Source organism: Syzygium oleosum, unplaced genomic scaffold (genome assembly GCF_021117445.2).
Source record: "Syzygium oleosum isolate NSW1041296 unplaced genomic scaffold, Sole_v2.1 Sole_v2.15, whole genome shotgun sequence".
In the NCBI taxonomy this organism is placed as follows: domain Eukaryota; kingdom Viridiplantae; phylum Streptophyta; class Magnoliopsida; order Myrtales; family Myrtaceae; genus Syzygium; species Syzygium oleosum.
In genome coordinates, this window is record NW_026607499.1 from 8,412,029 (window position 1) to 8,423,304 (window position 11,276).

An 11,276-nucleotide genomic window follows, 5' to 3' on the forward strand; every position below is an offset into this window, starting at 1 on the left:
AATTTCGAAGGTGGGCATCACGGCAGCCAATGAGCGGAGAGCGGTGTCGCCCGTGCGACGGCGACCCCCGGTACGTGCCACCGACGCTTTCGTTTCGTTTTGACATCCCCCAAATTTTTTTTTTTTAAATTGTTTTTTTTCCTACCCTTGCGCAGAAAATTCAATTTTTTTTTTATAATAAAGACTAATCGTTCGTTTTTGGCCAGATTCGATTTTTATGAAATCGGCTCATATGTTTTATCCGTTGTTCTAGAGCCGAGATGCCCACCCCCGCCCCCACCCCTCCTCCACATCGACAGCCTGTCATGTACTCTCTCTCTCTCTCTCTCAATTATGCAAAAAAACACAAAGTTCATACGGCTGTAGAGGTCATCAATTGGCGGGCCCGGGGCGGGCCGCAAGGGCCAGGGAGAGATGCACTCATGTGAAATCACCGTCGCTGAACTCGATGAATTTCTCCGAATTGGCATGACATTTGTGAAGACGAGGATATTACAAGACTCGATATAGAAATTGGAGGCTATGTCCGCTCTTACATGTTCCCGATCGACCTCTCGCACGCTTAAAAATGACGTCTCTAATCAAGAGCAATACAACAGTGCTGTCGTGATGCTTTTTTGTAGGTTCTAGGTCGGTTCAGGGTTCGAATCCCGACTCTGATGCCCCTGATTTTTTGAAAAACCACGATATAATAAGCACGAATTTTCAGTAATTCCTTCCTCTTGACACGATCTTTCCCAATATGGGTCCAAATTTTATTTTTCTTTTTTTGGGTCTAATGGGTCCACAATTGAAGACATTGAACTTGATGAAGTTGAGGGTCGTAGATCTTTGACTGCGATGGTCTCTCTGATCTTTCTCTTCACCATATTCTTCTGCGAAGCACATGGATAATACCATTGGTGAATACGCGGATAGCTGGAGCATCTCAGGCATAGGTTTTGGCAGCTTGTTAGGGCGCGAATAGTAACCATTCCGCTACAGAAATCAAATTCTTGTCAGAAATTGATTTCCGGAATTCTTGCGAGAAATTAATTTTTGGAGGAGAAATCTGTTTGATAAAACATGACTAATTTTGCTCCATAAATTAATTTCTGGAACAGAAATCTATTTTGATTTGTTGATTTTTTTTTCACCTAAAAAAATTTAAATTTCACTCAAAGTGGGTGGTCACAGGTATTTTAAGCCATTCTGTAAAGTTTTAAATTTTTTTATTTTTTTATTTTTTGGGCACCTCAAAAAAAATAAATTTCACTCAAAGTGAGTGCCCAAAGGTATTTAAAGCCATTTTGTGAAGTTTTGAATTTTTTTATTTTTTTGGGCACATCAAAAAAATTAAATTTCACTCAAAATGAGTGCCCAAAGGTATTCAAAGCCATTTTGTGAAGTTTTGAAATTTTTGATTTTTTGATTTTTTTGGCACATCAAAAAAATTAAATTTCACTCAAAGTGGGTGCCCAAAGGTATTCTAAGCCATTTTGTGAAGTTTTGAAATTTTTGATTTTTTTATATTTTTTGAAAAAAATTCACCAAATTTCCTATTTTCCCGAAATCTGACTTTTTTTTTTATTTTCTGGAAATTTTTATGAATTTTTCTGGAATATTTCAATTTTTATGCATTTTCTGAAAAAAAAAATTAATGAGATCTCAAAATGTGTTGTAAAGGCCACGAAAAAGAGAGAAAATGGGGAGAATGCATTCTGGAAAAAGAGAAGCTACAAAAAGTAGCTTCTCTTTTTCTTGCCCAAAACTCATTCTGGAATAAAAAATGCATTCTGGATTCAAGAATGCATTCTAGAATCAAGTATTTTTAACAAATGCATTTTTATTCCAGAATGGAAAAATTGCTCCAGAATGCATTCCGGAAATTTTTTAACAAACGCATTTCTGTTCCGGAATGCATTCTAAAGCAGAATTTCTACTCCAGAATAGATTCCATGCGCGTCCTTAGCTTCCACTTCCGCCAAAAGCGTATCCTTCAGAACCCCGTAACGCGAGATTTTGGCGACTCAGCCACCACAGAGAAATGAAGCCATGGTAGTGATTGCGTGTTGTTCACTGAAGAGGACGTGAGCGCCTTCGAGCCGTCCGCCGGACTCTGAACAAGGGCCCCATGAGCGGCTTCCGCATCAAGGGGCGCAAGCCTATCTGAAGCCGAACCAAGGCGCTATATTTGGCACGCAGGTGGCAGAGATGGACACAAGATGCTGCCAAAGAGAGGCACAGTTGGAGGACCCGGTGGCTAGGGGTGTCAAAACCAAACACAATACCCGAACCGAAACACGAACCGACCCGACCCGAACACGAAATTTTCTTATTGAGTCGGGTTGGATCTCAACTTGTTTGGGTAACAATAAAAAGAATTGGGTATTGTTTGGATCTATTGGGCTTGGGTACCCAAGCCCAACCCAAACAATAACCAAAACCCTTAAGATCGTTCCTTCTCCCAGGACCCTGCCGCCGACTTCTTCTTCCCCGGGTTCCGCCGCGCCGCCACCGCCGGCAACATCACCCTCAGCAACAATTGCGTCTCTCTCTCTCTCTATCTCTATCTATGAATTCATTGTTTGAAACACAAACCCGCCCCGACCCGACCCGACATGACCCGACCCGATCATGTAGCTTTATCTTGTTCGGGTCTTGTCTCGGGTCGGATCGAACACATATGTCCAATATTTTGGGTCGGGTCGGGTATCATGAAAATCCGACCCGACCCGACCCATTGACACCCCTACTGGTGGCAGTTTCTGTTGCATAATAGACTAAAGAGGCCACGGAGAGAAATAGAGATGCATAGTGCGACTAAAAGGTAGAAGCAGAACTCCATCAAATGATTGAAGGCAAGAACATACCGTCAGATGAACTTAATGAACAATATCCAACCAATATTGATGTGACAAGTTTTAATGTGCAATGTCAATAAAAGCCACATATCATCTCCTTGTTACATGTTAATGATATGGGAAGCGTTTTCATATAATGAAAATAGAAGTAGTTGACCTGATTCAAATGAATGTTAATGAACAAGTCGTCGGTTAGTAGAAAGTTCAACAATGAACGTGTGTGAATTAGACGGTAATGTGCAATCTTCTTTTTCTTTTTTGTCAGGGAGGTTTCTTTGAGTCAACATCTACACATCTTGGAAAAGTGACCTGACTGTTTAATTGTTGATTATATAATGGAATTATAATCAGTTTAACTATCATCGCCTCCAACTTTACAGAGTAAAGAACCAGTACAATCAACAATGCAGGGAATACATATAGTTCACCAGTATGAAGTAGATCTCAAATCTTTTTAATAAACAAATGAAGGAACAGAAATGTGATAATCAAAACTCGTTATTGGCATCATGCCATTCCATGCAATTAGCTGATAGAGAGAACAGAGCGAATTCAAGAGGCATTTCCATAATTACCAACTACAAATACTCTATGAAGGAAAAGGTTTGAAGAGGAGATCAGGGAATATGCCGTTGTTCTTCTTAAGCTGTACAGCAGGCAATTGGCCTATGCTACATGTAAGGAATCAATGGCCTCAAACTAGGAAAATCGGAGAAGATCAAAACATTCCCATTGGTTCATTCAAATGGCAATGGAAATAGGCTCATACCAAAACCTGCCGATGAGTCGAAGCGATACTTCCAATTCGTTAATTGATAATGACGACTGTTGCGACTAACTTGACCATTATGTGCTATGGTCGAGCCCACTATGGTGCCTGCAAAGCGATTATTTTGGGGATGTGACAGTTCTGTATCAACAACAAAACCACACCATGTTGCTCACACATGCTTTCCTATAGTGGCTTCCTTCTGATTTATCATCATCATCTCCTGAAACTTCTCACGTTTAGCGGCCCTGATGTCGAGTATACTAGGCGGCATTGGTTTGAGCGAGCCATGCAGCTCGACTAGTTGGAAAAACTCTTGTTTTGTTAAGCTTTTCTTCCAAACCAGTTCATCAACCACCGCATCCATAAGCTTCCGATTCAGCTGAAGGATCTGATAACGCAGAGAAATGTTAACAGGACAAGGACAGAGCAAAGAGGGGAACAGAACATTTCACCAAGACAGTATGTTACCTCCTTCGCGCGATGGTAACATTTGTTCACAATCCGTAGAGCCTCCAGATCAATTTCCTGAAATTTCATAATTTGCTTATCATATGCACCGTGATGCACAAATAGCAAGAATAGTAATCTAGACTAGACGACTTATTTGACTTAATCTACTTGGACCAGTAGTTATGACAGTTTTGGGTCGTTCTCAGAAGTCATATAATAGCAACGGGGTACCACGCAAAGGGAACATGCTGAGGGACGTTTCAAAAGGAAGAGTTCCACTAAAATGTAGTCTTCAGCTATATTTATGATGTAACTCCATAATTCAAAGCAAAAAAAGTCGAATCTCTCTAATGGGAGATTTCAAACCATGCACCAGATTTCAAACATTATGTATCAAACTCTCATTAGTTACAAAAAAATTTGCAACATGAGCTATATGACTTTGCCAAGCATATCTACTCTATAAGGTTGTGTGATGTCCAATATGATATTCATCGCATGCACTAAGACAATCTTCAGCCCAAAAATCATGATACCAAAATTGTAAACTAAAATCTAAAGAATAAAATAGCTGTGCTTACGTTAATATGATCTGCAACCCACAAATTGGAGACCCCATAATGTTTCTCAGAGAGACCACCGAGAACATAAGTCCTTGCTGCTGACCTAGCATTGTCTGCTGTTTCTGCCCATATGGTGCTCAACTGGATGATTTAATCGGGAAGCTTATCAATTAATCGGCTGAGATAGCTCAATGGAGATAAAGGCTACGATACAGAAATATATGCCTGACAAAGAATTAGTACAACAGCACCATACATGCAGCAAATTTCAACCAATAGTCAAATGACTAGCCCCTTTATATTTTCAGAGCCAGTCCAGGGTGCAGAGCAATTATGGTTGTAACTGTCTAGCTTCTGATGTGCTGCACTCTATTTGCAACTTCTATTGCATATTTCAGCTATTTTCAATTGCTTAGGTTATTTCTTTTTCTGACAAAATAACAAAATTCAAAACAAAAATATATTCCAGATGATTTCTACGTGGAGATCACAGAAGTTTATATTTTCACGCATGCCAATGGACCCCACAGATAACATACTTTATCATGGAAAGCGGATGCGCTTCCTAGCTTTAAAATAGTAGTTGATTATTAGATGAAAAAAACTTCACAGATGGAGATGGTTTTAGTATGATACATAATTAAACTATAAGTCATATAGCACAGAAGCTTTTCTAACCTGACCCTCGCCATACCAAAGCTCATCGGCAGCACGTGGAGCTAGTTGAACAGTGATATGATCTAGAAGTGACTGCCGACTGCATGATAATTAGAACAGAATTGGATTGAAAAAGTGCGCGTACTCCACAGTTAACAGTTTGATTCACAATGACTTTTAAGCTAGATAAGCTTTAATGCTGTTATAACAATTCATAAAAGCAACAAGTCACAACTTGGAACTAAAAGAATTCATACCTCAGCATTCCTTCTTTGAATTTCATATGATCCATTTTCATTCTCACATAACCCAACTCCCTACCTGCTCTAGGAGCTATAGTGACCTGCTCAGAACAATATAGTGTTAAATAACCTTTCCCAATTTCGCAATAGATATATAGCAAAGCAGTGAATGAACAGACAAGAAAAGCTCTGCAGGAATTGTGTCCTACTCAATTTTGAAGAAATAACGAAGGCAGCATAGCTAAAAACATGAAATCGGTTCTATATGTAGAGCAATATACAGATAATAGGAGGATAATCACCTAGAAACCACTTTTTAATGAGAGACTACAACTTAGTGTAAATTCCAATGTCCAGACCCATTAAGTACTCCACATACCCTACACGCACAAATATACTCCTCCTATTAGCTTGGGAGTCTGGGACTCATGATCAAATATGTTCTCTAAAGTCCTATGCAGTGACACAAGCACAATACAGCAGTGTCCAGTATCACATCGGATATGACTACGTAATTCAAAAGGAAGGTCAAGCTAATTCTTATAACAAAGGGAAACAAAATTCCAAATTTCAATCGGCCTTCTATTTGGCCCGTGAGGAGAAAGTTGGGTTTCAAACGGTCATTTGCTGTTCTATTGCCATCGTCACATACAGTGGACATGACACCAAGAAAAAGCTACATTTGTAAAGTTGGAATTGGGATATCAAACACACAGGGAGGCAGGAAAAGATAATAAAACAGACTAATGGCAAGTGAGATATAGGCAGAACAAGTTTAAATTGCTCAGGGATTTGCACAGATATTAATGGAGAAGAAGGGTGCTTAAGAGCCATACAAACTCAATATTTCTTAGATCAGGGAAGTTGACAGCCACGACAGCCATAGCCGCTTCATTAATAGCCACTTGCTTCCATGTCTCAGGGCTCCTCTCTTTCCTGTCTAACATCCCTCTTTCTTCAATTTGTGCCGCTTGTAACAAGTCATCAGTAGTGATCTGCTTGAAAGCAAAAATAATCCCATACAACATATCAATGAGAATCCAGAAAGCTAGCACAGAAGCAGCAATTTCTAGCATCAGGTTAGAAAATTCCGTCTACTGTTAATAACAAGAGAAAGTATATGGAGTAATCTTAATTTCCTGAGTGAGTAATCTTAATTTCCAGGGTGATCAAGACTAAAGGGCCTATATGGAGTTCCATTAAAAACTATCAGGAAACCAATATCAGAAGAATTCGTTGACCAGAACATTGACAAGATGCATTTTTAACAATTGTAGATTTTTCACAAGTAAAGGCACGAGGAAGTTAGGGGTAGGCCAAGGAAAACATGGGCATGGATGGTGACTAAGAACTTCCGTTTTTTGGATACAATAAGAGATTCTAAAAGAACATGAACTCTTGCTAGTACCTATTAGAAAGTCAAATCCAAAAGCTTAAACTATTAGGTGGAGGGAGACCACGTGAATATAAAGAGCATTTAGGATCCATTGTCAATCGACGTGGGATAATACTTCAACACCCCCACTCACGTGCAAGCCAGTGAGTGCAAGCTGGATTACGAGCATCATGTGAAATTTTGACTACGCACATTCACATGGAATTTTTACCACGCACATTCGCGAAAGGGATAGCATTGGCTCTGATACCATGTGAGATTTTGGTAGGACCACAACCAACTGTTCTAAAAGCTTAAGCTGTTAGATGAAAGCGTGGTTTAACATTTAATTACTCTAACACTTCCCTTCACGCTTAGTCTGGTCTTTTTGCCTAGTACTAAGCGTGAACATATTTAATTGGGGAGGCAAATGGGGCTTGGAAGATTTGAACTCAGGACCTCCAGCTCTGATACCATGTTAGAAAATCCAACCCAAAAGCTTAAGTTAGAGGGAGACCACATGAATATAAAGAGCATTTAGGACCCGTTGTCAATCGATGTGGAATAATACTTCAACAGCACCAATGAAAGAGAGTTATTTCTGTATTTATGTCATGTTCCATTAAGCTAAGCTAAGTATTATCTTTTGAGTACTGATCGACAATTACTATCCTTCATCCAAGAATAACTAGCAGAACAACTACAAGCTGTTTTAAAAAAGTATCAATCTGATGCAGAACATTTTTGGCTTAGATGACGACTTCATCTGTCACAATAAAAGCACTATTGTCATAGGACTGTCTCATCTTTTAGCTTCAAATGAACTCAACTACTCAACAATTTCGATGGGATCAATCATTTTGCCCAAAGAAAATTTCCCTAAAGCACTCTTCGCCAATTAATTGCTTCTAGAACTAGTAGAATACCCAAATGGAGTTTGCAATCCAATTGTGGACGCTGTCTCGACATCCATTCCTCTTGCTCAAAAAGTTGATTCATCAAATAGTCCTTATTCACAATAATTTGCACTATTGATTTCACAAGGGAACTAAAACCACAATCAAGACAAAATAAGAAGTTTCACTCCGATTGAAGCATTACCTCAGTTCTTCCATCACGCATCATATAAATAGCAGCAACCTCCACAATGTTAGCTAGCTCTGCACCAACCATTCCATCAGTCATGCTAGCAACAGCAAGATAGTCCACATCCTCAGCCATTGGCTTCTTCCGAGCATGGACCTACATTGAGACCATATTGTGGTCCAAAAATTAGTATTAGCCAATGAGATAAAGAGTTGAAAAAGAAAGGACTTCAAATGACACAATAGTAATAATAGCTCATCTTCATTCAAGAAAGTTGCCAGGTGTAAATAATCACCTTGAGAATTTCCACACGACCAATCAAGCCAGGTTTTGGGATATAGATCTTCCGATCGAATCTTCCAGGTCTCACTAGTGCAGGATCAAGAATGTCGGGCCTATTTGTAGAGGCAATTGTAATAACTTCCCCTCTTCCTTCAAACCCATCTAAGCATACAAGGAGCTGAAGCGCATTTGTGGTAAACAGCAACAAGCATTAATTCTCAGATAGGACTTGTTATATCTGATGATTCATGGATATTTTGCAACAGATTCATGGATGCTTTACATCAGCGACATAACCCAATGTCACAACTGACCTGATTTAGAGTAGCATCACGTTCTTGTCCGCCAGATCCCTTGATCAACCCACGTTCCCTTCCAACAGCATCCAGTTCATCAATGAAGACAACAGATGGAGCCTACAAAGATCGACGTTTTAAACTACTCTGCCTTATCAGCAACAAAACTAACAGCTCAAAGAAGAAACTGAACCAACTATCAAGATCTAAATATCACAGTATCCTGAAATGAAGTATAATCAAATTCTGCTATAAAGAAAGAAAGATCAGCCAAAGCACAAATGAGTTAAGATGATAAAATGAAATAAGCAACTCATGGGCAGATAAGATGAGTAATCAATAAATAAGCACCATGGACAAAAAATGTAGCGGACAGCTAAAGGTGAAAGTTACATTTTCTCTCGCTTCCTGGTAAAGCGCACGGACACGAGAAGCACCGACACCAACATATATTTCCACAAATTGAGAAGCGGAAATGGAGAAGAAGTTTACGCCAGCCTCACCAGCCACAGCTTTGGCTAGCAAAGTCTTACCAACACCAGGGGGACCACAAAGAAGTATACCACCTGGTTATTAAAAGAAGACGATGATTGAGAAGAATATATTAACTGAGAGGAAAAAAAGGAAAAAGTTATGAGAGACAAACCGGGAGAATGAAAGGGTCGAAATGATAATGCCATTAGTAAGCCAACACAACCGATGTAGCAACATTTTTTATAGGATGTATATCACATTAACATGACTAGAGCAAAAAGTTTGCATGTGGTAAGATATTGATACACCTGCCCTTTTACTAGTTACCAATACTACTGCGTCATTGGAGATCTTTGAGAAACTAACCTGGTATTTTCACTCCTCTTCTCCGATACATCTCACCATGCGTGAAAAACTTAACAATCTCCTCAAGCTCAAGCCTTATCTTCCCAAGACCTGCAACATCAGAAAACTTCACATCCACGCCTCTCTCGAGATACTGGGGGAGCCTTTTATTACGTGCCCTCCTAACTCTAGCACCTGACTTCATGAACTGCATTGCCATCTTCATATACGGATTCTGTTCTCCTCCTGCTCCTCCCTCGATCTCCTCATCACCATCCTCTATTCCTTCCAATTCTCTCTCCAACTCCCTCATTTTCTTCCTCTCCTCTGCCTCCGCCTTGTCAATCTTCAATCTGTCCTCGTAATCCTTCTTCTGCCTCCTATAGCTAAACACCACGGTTCGATAGAAGATCACAAAAAACACCAAGCCGAGTGCGGTTGCTACATTTGAGTCCCGCGCCAAATTCGCCCACACGATTGCCATGTGCTGATAATTCTTCCTCGCTTCGCGCAAAGACTCCTCATACTTCCTCTTCTTAATCTCCCTCTTCTTTCGCCTCTCCTCCTCTTTCTTCTGCATTCTCATCGCCTTCTCAATCATCTCTCTCTCCTCCCTCATTCGAGCCAACTCCTCCTTCTTCTGCCTCTTGAATTCCTCCCTCACCCGTCTCAACTCCATTGCCCGCTTCGACTCCTTCTTGGGCTTCATCAGCTTCAACATAAATCCCGGCACACTCCACAAGAACCCCAAATATGGCGCGGGCACATCTGGCTTCTTGACCGGAGGCGTGTACGCATTAACACATGCAGAATCAATACTCAACTGATCCCACGTATCCCAAAATTTCCTATTCCCATCTACAGAAGGCAGCACAGTCCTCAACACTCTAGAATCCTCCAGAACTACCAGAACAGGCTCTACCCTTTGCCTTAAACTAACCCCAGGTGGCTTTATCACATGCTTAAGCTTGCCCTGTTTCTTTAGTTCTACAATGTCAGTATAAGGAATTCTATCAGTAACTAAAGGAAGCCCTTTGGACCAAGATTTCAGCTGCTCCGGGGTCAATGCTTCGCGGGCTTTCTTGGCCGGCCTCTTCTTCTCCGAAACCTTGGTAGCCGCCACCGCCGCCACGGGCTGAGGGAGGGAGGCGTAGATGATGGTCAGGGTCGCAGGGATTGAGAGGAAATGGAATTGGGGTCTCTTCGTTTCGTCCTCAGGATTGTGCCCCTCATCCCCATTTTCAGGGGCGCGAATCCGGCATGAAGTTGGAGGGCGAGCGGGGACTAAAGATGGGGTTTTGGGTTTATTCAAATTGGACTTGCGAAATGCGCTAAAGGGGAGGGTTGGAGAACCAAGATCGCAATGGAAGGCCATGAATTGATAGCTTTTTATGCGAAGCGTGTAAGTGCTAGCTACATCGTCAGGAAGAGTGCGTCGACGTATAGATTCTTGAGTTCAAGAACGTGTATTGGACAACCTGCGCGAAGCGAAACAAGAACTGCTTCCTTCAAACCTTCAGGGGCGATGTCGCTCTGCACGGGCCGAGCAGCAGAGCAGCTTGCGCGCTTGTTGTGACTTGTGGGCACACTCGCCCGGTAGAATAAAGATGAACAGACGCTGGAGTTCCTGGAGATAGGGAAGAGAGAAGCGGGGCAAGAAGAAGTTTTCCTGAGCACTTTGTTCAGCCCGAATAAACATGTTTTCGATGTTCTTTTTATATTGAACGATAAGAACAAGAATCGCGCACTTGTTAAGGATCCTTAACTAGGAATATTTCCATTGTCCAAATAGTAGTTAGTAATTAAGGCATCAAAAAACTGTAAATTTTTCTTAAGTACTTAATTAGCGATGCCCCCAAAACAATCGTTAATTAAATCCCAGGAAGAATGT

General features: G+C 40.8%; 1 protein-coding gene across 1 annotated transcript; it reads right to left on the bottom strand.

Annotated features, from left to right (window-relative positions):
• Positions 1-3,323: 3,323 nt before the first annotated feature.
• LOC115675520 (probable inactive ATP-dependent zinc metalloprotease FTSHI 2, chloroplastic) lies at positions 3,324-11,062 on the bottom strand. Its single transcript, XM_030598229.2, has 11 exons — positions 9,407-11,062; positions 8,960-9,132; positions 8,585-8,686; positions 8,284-8,448; positions 8,004-8,144; positions 6,364-6,522; positions 5,543-5,628; positions 5,307-5,385; positions 4,647-4,769; positions 4,084-4,140; positions 3,324-4,003 (listed from the first exon to the last, which is right to left on the bottom strand). The coding sequence occupies exons 1-11, from the start codon at positions 10,758-10,760 to the stop codon at positions 3,785-3,787; spliced, it is 2,658 nt and encodes an 885-aa protein (XP_030454089.2). The 5' UTR covers positions 10,761-11,062; the 3' UTR covers positions 3,324-3,784.
• Between the last annotated feature and the right edge of the window lie 214 nt (positions 11,063-11,276).

What these genes read in the sequence shown, in the direction of transcription:
- LOC115675520 (XM_030598229.2), bottom strand. Translation starts at nt 10,760, where the DNA reads ATGGCCTTCCATTGCGATCTTGGTTCTCCAACCCTCCCCTTTAGCGCA. An exon ending in TTCAAAGAAGGAATGCTGAG is followed by an intron (nt 5,386 to 5,542) that starts GTATGAATTCTT and finishes ATTATCATGCAG; the next exon opens with TCGGCAGTCACTTCTAGATC. An exon ending in GTTACCATCGCGCGAAGGAG is followed by an intron (nt 4,004 to 4,083) that starts GTAACATACTGT and finishes CTGCGTTATCAG; the next exon opens with ATCCTTCAGCTGAATCGGAA.